At 38.7% G+C, this 10001-nt stretch overlaps 1 protein-coding gene across 2 annotated transcripts; it reads right to left on the reverse strand.

The window, feature by feature from the left end:
- Positions 1 to 212: 212 nt before the first annotated feature.
- Positions 213 to 9612, reverse strand: ppm1kb (protein phosphatase, Mg2+/Mn2+ dependent 1Kb). 2 transcript variants are annotated; one of them, XM_080879240.1, is made up of 8 exons: positions 9108 to 9612; positions 7413 to 7498; positions 5892 to 6418; positions 5682 to 5782; positions 3676 to 3841; positions 3399 to 3543; positions 2378 to 2512; positions 213 to 2091 (listed from the first exon to the last, which is right to left on the reverse strand). In XM_080879240.1, the coding sequence occupies exons 3-8, from the start codon at positions 6356 to 6358 to the stop codon at positions 1960 to 1962; spliced, it is 1146 nt and encodes a 381-aa protein (XP_080735366.1). In that variant the 5' UTR covers positions 6359 to 6418; positions 7413 to 7498; positions 9108 to 9612; the 3' UTR covers positions 213 to 1959. The 2 variants fall into 2 exon arrangements, with proteins under 2 accessions (XP_080735366.1, XP_080735367.1); XM_080879241.1 differs by lacking the exon at positions 7413 to 7498 and having other exon boundaries at positions 9108 to 9611.
- Between the last annotated feature and the right edge of the window lie 389 nt (positions 9613 to 10001).

Genomic DNA, 10001 nt, shown 5'->3' on the forward strand with positions numbered 1-10001 from the left:
AATAAATAAAAAAAAAAAAAAAAAGTAAAGAAAAATCTGGAATATATGTAGACATAATGCAAAAATAAATATTTTAAAAAATATCAATGTTTTCTTATCTGTTTGAAGTGGCATGTAAACTGCTCTGTTGATGTGTAGGTGATCCAATGCTTTTGTCCATACAGTGAAAGATTTACGAGGATAACAACACGTCCATGTTACAAAGAAAACGGTTTCTAAATGTATCGTTTTTTATTGAAAGTGTCACAAGCCGTTTAGACCAAGAGTACAGTACTAACAGTGTCGTTCAAATGGTCACATTTGGGTCCCAGGTGCAGATCCAACACCACAATGATTATATTTCAGAGGCAGTGCAACAAAGTACAGTAAAATACTGAACACAAGGTTAGAGAGTAACTCTGACAGAAGGCTTGTTAACTATTTTGAAAATCATACACACAAGCGCCTTTATAATATCCAAAGTCCCGTTAGATACAAGAATAAGGGAGAGAAAATATATTTACATGAACATTTACAAGATGACAGTTTATACAACATTAGGAACTCACAGATAAAATAATGCTGATAAATATGACGTGCTGTATTTCTTTAGCCTTAACAAGGACAAAATAAAAGATCACACCACCAGCTCAACGGATTAAGTCTGAAAACACATCCACTCACATAAGGTCAGCCAACACGACTTGAGCAGCTTAGTCACACCTATAGCCTACAGAGACTGGTTACATTGTTTCAGTTTAAGCAAACATTCACATTGTCATACATGGCTCTTAGCTAAACAATTCTCTAGTGTTGCATTAGGTGTGCTTTGTTGTGTCTGACTGACACACAACGGTGGAAAACCAAAAATAACGCCAGGTTACTCACACCACAGGTCCGTGTCTAAAGACCTGCATGTGTAGAATATTCTGATGTGCCAAACGTAGCTGAGATATGAAGAAAATATAGGTGAGACCAGTTTTCCAGGTGTACATATCACACAGATGATTATTTACAGAACAGAAACAGTATGATTCAGTACCTCAAACACTTAAGTCCCCTTTAAAGGACCTGTTGCAAATCAAGCAAGCCTGGCAAAGAAACATAAAATTTCATTTTTATTCCTATATAAATACCAAGTTCAGTCACCAAAATGCTGTCCAGGCAGCTCTGTTCAAAACCTTTACATCTTTTAAGATTGTCCAAGTCTTCCAATAACTTCTGCGGCTCTTTAAGAAATTTTGTTTTTCTTTAAATATAAAGGAAATTTTAAAGTGTTGGTTTGCAACTAAATGTACAAGAACAATTCTTATAGGAAAGCTATATAATTTAGATATTTTAAATTTGCCATAAAGTTTTTAAGGCCCAGTCAGTGACTTTATCAGTGACACCAGTTCTTCAACCAAGGTGTGGGTTTCACAGCAGCTGATGACCAATCACTGTAGTTCAATTGCCCAACCCTGACTCCTTTTGTTGCACTTGCTCCCAAAATTAAAATGGAGAAATGGTCCAAACTTAAAACCTGTGCTCTTAAAACTGGTGGGATACATTTTCTTTAAAAATGTAGGTTAACAATAAAAATGAAATTGTGAGTGAGATTGTGGTGTGATGAATCTAAACTGATAAAACAACGTGTGAATGGCAGAAGAAGGTGAGGAATTAAATCTGTAGAGCAGGCTACAGATTTAGCCAACACACATTCCCGTCTGCTGCTCACACACTTTTAGCACCTATGAGGTCATTGGCTTGCTAGTAGATACAACCTTGTATAAAGGGAGATTTACCCCCATGAATTCACTGCCTCTTTGTTCACACAGGCAATAAACATCATGCAACTGTAATTAATGTTGTAGCCATTAGGTGTCATTATTTCGGCAAACCACACACTTTTTACAATGTTTCTTTACAGGAAGCCAAATGTATTGCACATGTTAACAAAGTCTTAAACAGACCTCGTCCTTTCATCCTATGTCCCGCAGCCTATGCCCAGCGACCACTGGACACGAAGCTTCTGCTGAAAGAGAAACTCGTGTCTGAACTCTTGTGCTTTCCCCAGGCACCAAACGGCACCACGATGATTGTGCTGTTGTCCTCTGAACCATACTGAATAGCCTTAAAAAAACAAAACAAAACAGAGCACCGCAATGTGAAGCACAACAAGGTTAGAGAAAGTCATCGGATGAATGATAAATTCAAGCAAAAATTAATCTTCTGTAGGAAATTCCAGACTTGAGGAAACATGGACACGGTTTTGGGAAGCTTTTTTGTGTCTAACAGATCATTTCAGTACATGAGTCAACCAAAACTTAATGAAACCCAGCAACAAACAACTTTGTAGGAGAACAGGTAACACATTGACCCATGGGCTAATATTCAACAAAAGCATCAAATGTTTTACCTGCTCAGATATTCTCTGTGCTGCCTCTTTGGGTTCGTGACACTGGTTGATGACATTGCAGATCTCCTGGCTGTTCATAATAAAGTTAATGCCATCTGTGGTCAGCGCCAGGAATGAGTCATGGACATTGTGCAACTGAAAGGGAATAAATAAATAATACTTTATAACAGACATTAAAAAGACAAATCTACTGAACTATTACAAGAAGATGGTAAGACTGGCTTTACTGTCTTCTTCAGCGAACAACAGATGTGAAAATGTGCTGTTGCAGAGATCTGCATTAAAACAGTCCATGGTTCTGCCCAATACACCAGCAATGTGGATTTTAAATCAAACAATCGTGACGTACAAAATACAAACAAAATATTTTGCAGTCATTTTTATAAAACAGTCCCCATTTTCAGTGCCTCAGAAATAATTGGACAAACATTTTAAATATAAGGATTGTTTTTAAACACCTGGGTGAACTTTGCAGTCAGTGGCTAAGGTCTCACCTAATGCTTTCCTCCCTCGAGCTGCTCGGTTAGGGCTTTCCTGCAGCCACCTTCAGTTGTTGCTTGTTTGTGTCTCTCTGTGACTTCAGTTTGGTTTTTAGTAACTGAAGACATGCTTTGTTTGGTTACGATCATGTGACTGACTTGGCCATTGAATAATATCAAATTTCTTTCCCTCAAGAAGCTCTTGGGTTGTTTTTCCAGTTTGCTTTAGGTCATTATCATTTGCACTGTCAAATTTTTTTTGCAGCATGACATGCACACTTCAGAATTCATCCTGCTACTTCTGTCAGCAGTCACATTACCAATAACCCCAGTGCCTTGCTTCCATTGGCAGCCATATGTGCCTATACACTAACATTTTTGTAAAAACCCTCAAAAGTTTGAAAGTCAGTTGCATCTTTATTGTCTGATTTAAGACCCACTGTGGTGGTGCACAGAGGAAAAATGACAAAAACTGCATCTTCTGAAGATAACATGTATCAAAAAATATATATTTCAGTGACAAACTAAATTTACAAACCTACCGTTACTCTTTTGGTCTCAGGTTCAGCAATGACTCCCGTCTTCTTCAGGTCAAAGTCTCCAATGCTACGCGTCATTGCCAACCTGCCATTGACATTTGGCTGCCCCAGGCTATTCCAGGTGATAAACCCCCCACTCTTCTTTATCCTTTAAACAGGTGCAGATCGGTATATTAGTACATGTATGCTACGAAGGCAGGATTCTTTTCAGGGCACTTACAATTAATAAAAAAGAAAGAAAAAATGAAGTTTAAAACCTGCTTTTAAAAGCATCATGTACCTGTCTTTTTCGTCCTTTCTCTCAGGGGTGTGGTCAACAGTGAGTTTAAGGGCCTTGCCCTTGCGGCACAACATGACACGACTGTCACCCACGCTGCCGACCACCAGCTCGATGCCGTCCCTCAGCAGGGCCACGGTGGCGGTGGTTCCTGCGTTCATCCCGGGTGCTACAGAGACATACGAGAAAATCTCAAGCTCCACAAAGCCACTGCCCATAGTGTTAACAACAACATGGTGTATCTCACGCACTCGCAGTCACACGCTACAACATGAACACATGGGTGGGAAGCCATGTAGTAGACTTAGAAAAAACTACAGATATTCACACAGTAAACAACAGAGGAGGCAGTCACACATGCAGGTTGAACTGTTGCAGAATAGAGCTGAGGTCCAGAGCAAATGTTACAGCAGGTAAGTCTAAAGCTGAATCCAAAAAGATAATAAATAACAACAACATTTATCAGTGCCCGATACTGGGCCTGATACTCGTAAAGCAACACAGAAACATCAGAGAATGTCATAATAGTGAGTTCAGCATTTTATCTTTCCTCTTATGTTCACCATGGATGCCTCTAGGGTTGAGAAAATATAATAAGTCAGTCACAAGAAATATTATGTTCAACTGACTCAGTAAAGTAAACGACTTGCGTTTTAAATAAATAAGAAAAAAATGTTTTATTTATGCCAAATGTTGAGAAATTACTGGAACAAAGAAGATTAACAAGTTTTACTGTCAAATATTTGACATTGGCAAACAATGTTCTGGTGGTAGATAAATAACGGTAAAATTTTATGCAATTAAAAAGTTTATCCTTTCCTCTCCTCAGAATTAAATGAGCTGATAGAGACTTAACGTTCTTTAAAGCTTAATCTGAATATTAAACATGGACTGGATCTGTCGCTGACAACATAAATCTCACACAACTTTCAAACTGAAGCACTGTCTCACAAGAAGCGTTGCATACACTTGGTGAGAAGAGAAAAATCAAAAAGAGAGATAGAGATAGGTAGAGGCAGAGAGAGAGAGAGAGAGAAGTGAGAGAAAGATAGGGAACCTTCCAGTAGTCCAGGATTTAGGACCCGCTGGACTCTCCTTCAATATCTAGCCTCTCGTCATCCACACTGGTGCCAAGGGCTTCCAGCTCTTAGCTGGCTCCGCAGCTGCCGTAGATAACATGCACACACACACATACAGGCATATTGGGACATTTCACAGAGTGAGGCCAAAGTGAGGCCATGTAACAAGTACACTAGCGTTCATATATCATTAAACTTAAGACATAAAAGGTGGTTGAGAAATTTCAAGCTAAGCTGATGAATTTTACAGAAATAGGGCAAACATGTAAATTAGATTTATTGAGGGAAATGTTTTGCATTAATTTTTTTGAGTTATACTCAAACATTCCTTAATAAAAATGCCTGCTTTAAACATAACACTTTGCAGACAAAGAAAAGTAAACAGATTGGTGACAAATTAAAGGAAAACTCACTATTAACTAATTATGCAAAGTCTTTAAAGCTCTACTGACAGATCTGATTCTGTCCAAATGATATTCTCTCACTAGGAGGTACCTCGGGGTAGTGACGTTCTTAAATGGTCGAGATCTGATAACAGCAGTCAAGAATTCCTACAATTTTCTCATTAATCGACCCACTGGGTAAACCCTGTGTGGCGTCACGCATGTAAGGTAAAGCTGTTCCGTTTATCCAAATGTGTACTCTGATTTTTCCTTTAATTTGTTACCTTTCTGTTTCTGGCAATGTCGTGCTGGAAGCAAGAAAAACACTAACATATCTTCTACGCGTAGCTAATTTATTCATGAATTATTTAAGGAACTTGGGGGGAAAATGACAGACCTCTAACCAAAAGTGCTCAGTGGGGAAATCCAAAGCTTCAACGCCTAAGTAGGATAAGTAAATTATGTTTGAAGAGAGAAGAAACAAGTGTCATCACATAAAAACAGAGTACACAGCATATCCAAGAACATATAATGTGAAAGCACCTACCATTTGGAGAGAAGTGCAAATGCCTTGCTAGAGCTTTGTCTACTTCAAGGAAGGCTTTTGTTAAAACTAATTCCAGATTTTCCTCGTCTGCAAGAAGGTTCCTTGAGGAAATCAGAAAGAAAAATCACTTACAGAGCTGTGACATCTGACATTCACATTATTCAGAAATGAATAAGCTACTTGTGACAGCGACTCATATGAACTCCTTACGTGATATATTTTTCCATGTATTTTTCACAGAAGTCAGCTGCCTCCGATCCACCGTGCCCATCAAACACAGCAAAGTAGAGCACCCTGTCGGTCAGCTCGGAGACGCGGTAGCGGTCTTCATTGTCCTTGCGTTGACCAATGAGCGAGGCGCAGCCTACCTTGGATAGGCTAACTTTGGGAATGGGCTTGCCGTAACGAATGCTGGGGGGCAGCAGGATGGGCTCATCGATACGATTGTCCCAGATTCCAAATGAATCCCAGGTAGTGGGGCGGCCGCTGCTGTCTGGATCAAAGCGTGTATTACTGTGCCGAGTTTCTGACGGGGTGTGGAACGGTTTGCGGAAAATGAACTGGAAGTGGCTGTCATGCTGGACTGGAAGGGGGACTACGCTCATCTGTACAAGACCGGCTCGACCCACGTGAAGACCACTGCATCTTGCCAAGCGTGCGAGACAGGCTGTTGACATCACCCTGACAGCACGAACACCTCGGAAGCCACTGGATGGAGAGGCAGAACAGTGTACTGTCTGGACAAAGCAGGAAAATAAGAGAAAAGGAAAAAAAAATTAAAATCCATCATTTAGACTGGGAACACAGCATGACAAAAATCTTTTATTTGTTTAGGAGGAGGCTCCATTATGAGGACTAAAGGTCTCTTCAAACTAGAAATCATTACACAAACACAAATCAGAAAAAAACAGATTACACAAATTCCTTCATATTTTTGAAACATTTGAAATGTAATCCATCTAGTAATAAGTGACAAATACCTCCTAACTATTACTAGCATCTGATACTAATCTTGATCATTTGCTTAAAAATAATCAAGTGGTTACTTTTAAATATACTTAATCGATGTTGCATTAAGACTATTAGATGACGTCATCTCCTTGAACCCCCTGTGAACTTCCTGAACCTTTTATTATTTGACAGAAAATAATGACAGGCAGTAACTGGAGCCCAACAGGTCTTGTGTTCAAGACCCCATGTTCACACATTCACCACGTTCAAATAAAAATTTAGTCAACTAACAATAAGAATCATCCTCAATTCTAAATTCAAAGTGTTGCGCATTTACTACTGTGAAGTTCCATTTAAGGATACCACAGGGATTCTGTGTTTGCCGACTAACTACTAAAAGCTTTACCCAGTTTTATTTAATTTTATTGCTGATCTTCCAAGAGCTGCTAAACAAATAGAACGTAACATAAAATGACATAAAATTATGTCTAATACTGTGCAAAAGCCTTGAATCATTCCACTTTTCTTTACATTTTGATTGAAGGTCTTTCAAAGTTTCTTTTGGACACTGGCTGCTTTTTCGTTCATTTTCAGTTCAGCCCTTATACTTGACCATTTTTGTTGTTTTTTTTAAGTTACTCAACATCGACCCATGAATCATTTAAGTATTTACACAATGCGATTCAAGAGATGAGCCAGTGTTGTGTCTACACACAACAGACAACTTGGCAACTGGTTGTCTTTTTGTGTGTGCAATCTTTGCACACTTTTCTTGCTCACCTTATGTAGTCCTGTGTTGATTGTCTGTTAAATATAGCACCGTGGTCTTGGAGGAACGTTGTCTTGCTTCACTGTGTACTGTACCACTGCACATGGTTGAAATGAAAATAAAGCCACTTGATTTGACTTGAAATAACCAATCTTATCCTTTTTATCTTTAGGCACTTGGTTAGTAGCGGCCTGTCACATAAAGACATTTCTTTAGTTTAATCCACAAAAAACTCCAAAGATAAGTTTGACAGAAGTATTTTTACACCAACAAAGTTTTCAAAAAGCTGTTGTTTGAAAACTCTGCAATATGTGCTAAAATAGAAAACTGAACAAGTACACAGCAAAAAATATAAGTAGCCTAAAAATTAGCTTAAGAGTCATTAGTCATAGATTTGCCTCTCCGGATCCCGAACCCTAACGTTATTGAAGCATTGTGGGATCACCGTCAAGGAAAATGGAACAAAGAGCACCAAGCATCCAAAGAAGAGCTTCGAATGTCCTTCAAAAAGTCTGGAGAACTAGTCCTGAAGACTGTTTAAAGAATAAAAGGTAGTCATTCCAAATATTGACTTTTAAGCTTGTTAGAATTATAAAAACTCTGTATTTACCCCAAATACTTGATTTCCAACTATTTCCTATTTTCCCAGGAAAACGTAAAGAAATGAGAGGTCGCTCAAAACATAAACAACACATAAGCATATATTCTTAACAATCTCAACTAAATGTAGCATATGCAAACTTTTTTTGAAGTTCATTAAGATTATACAGATTCCTAGCATACTAAAGAATGAAGAGGCATAAAATAATTGAAGGTTATAGCTCAACACTAGCGGAGATAAAGGTCATTATAAAATTTAACAAACTTTACAATTTACTCTTTGCCACCAACAAACCATAGTCTTGCCTGTTACTTGGCATTTACGAAATCCGTGTCTGGCTATTGAACAACAAGGTTTGTCGAGTTGAAAGGACATTTAAAAAAAAACAAACAAACCTTCCTTTCAGTAACAACAACACGCACAGCCTTTTTCGGACATCTACTATAGCAACCTCAATTCACACTATTGTACACTTAAAATTTAACATATATGAGCCCAGACTCTTTTTACTGTTAGTAAAACCTATAGGAGAGTGTTAAAGCCTTAACAGGAACTTTCCTCACTGTGTACAGGGCTTCTTATGGGTTAATAAGCAACATTTACTCGGACAGCATTAATGAATGACCTTTATTGTATTTGGTTTAATTAGTGAATAAACACTGATTAGGGAGAATTTCCGACGTGCTATATCGTCCATATGTTGTAAATCATCTCAGGGTAAACCGTGTATTCATGTGCGTCAACATGTCTGTGAAGGTTCTCAGAATGTGCGTCAAAGGCAAAGCTAAAGAATGATGCAATAGCCATTAAGCTAACTGCTCCACTATCGATCCCAATATCATAAATGTGTGAGGCACTTAGAAGTGCTATCCTAAGAGAATCTGAATAAGAAGCAGTCCTTAATAAAATGCAGTTTCAATACACTTACGAAAAGAAGCAGTATATAAACGGTAACGTCATCCATTTTTCATATTAGCATTAACTAGCTAGCTGCAAACGATAGCTCTGTAGCACGCAAGCTAACAAGGTAGATAGCATCAGGTAAAAGTTACCATTTCGTCTAACATTACCGAGATTTCAGTTGCATGTTGACTAAAAGCCATACCTCGAGAGTTTCAGATGTATTCGTCAACTTTAAAGATCCTTTGCTTGCTTCTTGTGGCGTGATAACAAATTGAATGAAAACGGTTGCCCCCTCGTCTTGCCTTGTTATCAAACAGCAAGGCCTATGATGTGACCGCACCAATCAAAATCTTGTAAGAGTATCCGCCCACATTGACGCCCCGTCTACAGCGCATAAAATTAGCCGAAAAAAGTCTTAATGGCAGCTATGGGTACCAATAATAAAGCTGCACCTCTAAGCGCCAACTGTCGCGAAACACCGAAAGGGCAATGTAGGAATAGAAAATACAATTTGTGACACAATGTCGTCATCCAAGCATTGATTTTGTTCACTAAGCTTCTGGTTTCTTTATGGCCAGGGCACTAATTTAGACCCGGAGCCTCCAGTAGGTAATTTAGGCCTGGGTGTTTACGTCAGTCCAATCTTTGCCTGCTGGAATCTAGGTTACTGGGTGGAGAACGAAACAGGGGCTGTATCCCAATTCAGGGTCTGCAGCCTTAATGGCCCACAAGGGCCGCGTACTCAAAGGCCGGAAGTGAGAGGCTTGTGAAATGGGACAGTCTAGCCTCCGTCTCGCTGCCCAGGATGCCTAGCAACCATGACACTAACAGCTGGAAACGTTTCATACAGCTTTGTTTGACAGAAATGAAGGAGAAAATCTTTTGTTCATTTGTTTGTTTGTTTCTACATGAGCTTTGATTTGGTAAGTATCTGAGGCTGACTGTGAAATCATGATTATTGGGCTTCACTTCTGTACTGAACAGTCATTTAAGATTAGCTAGTAAATAACAATTAGCTAATGTTGTTCATGAGACTAAAGTCATCTCACTTTGGTAATGTAAATATAATATGGCCAATATTAAAGTTATAATTTCA

This window comes from Rhamphochromis sp. 'chilingali' (genome assembly GCF_963969265.1).
Source record: "Rhamphochromis sp. 'chilingali' genome assembly, chromosome: 4".
Taxonomy (NCBI): Eukaryota; Metazoa; Chordata; class Actinopteri; order Cichliformes; family Cichlidae; genus Rhamphochromis; species Rhamphochromis sp. 'chilingali'.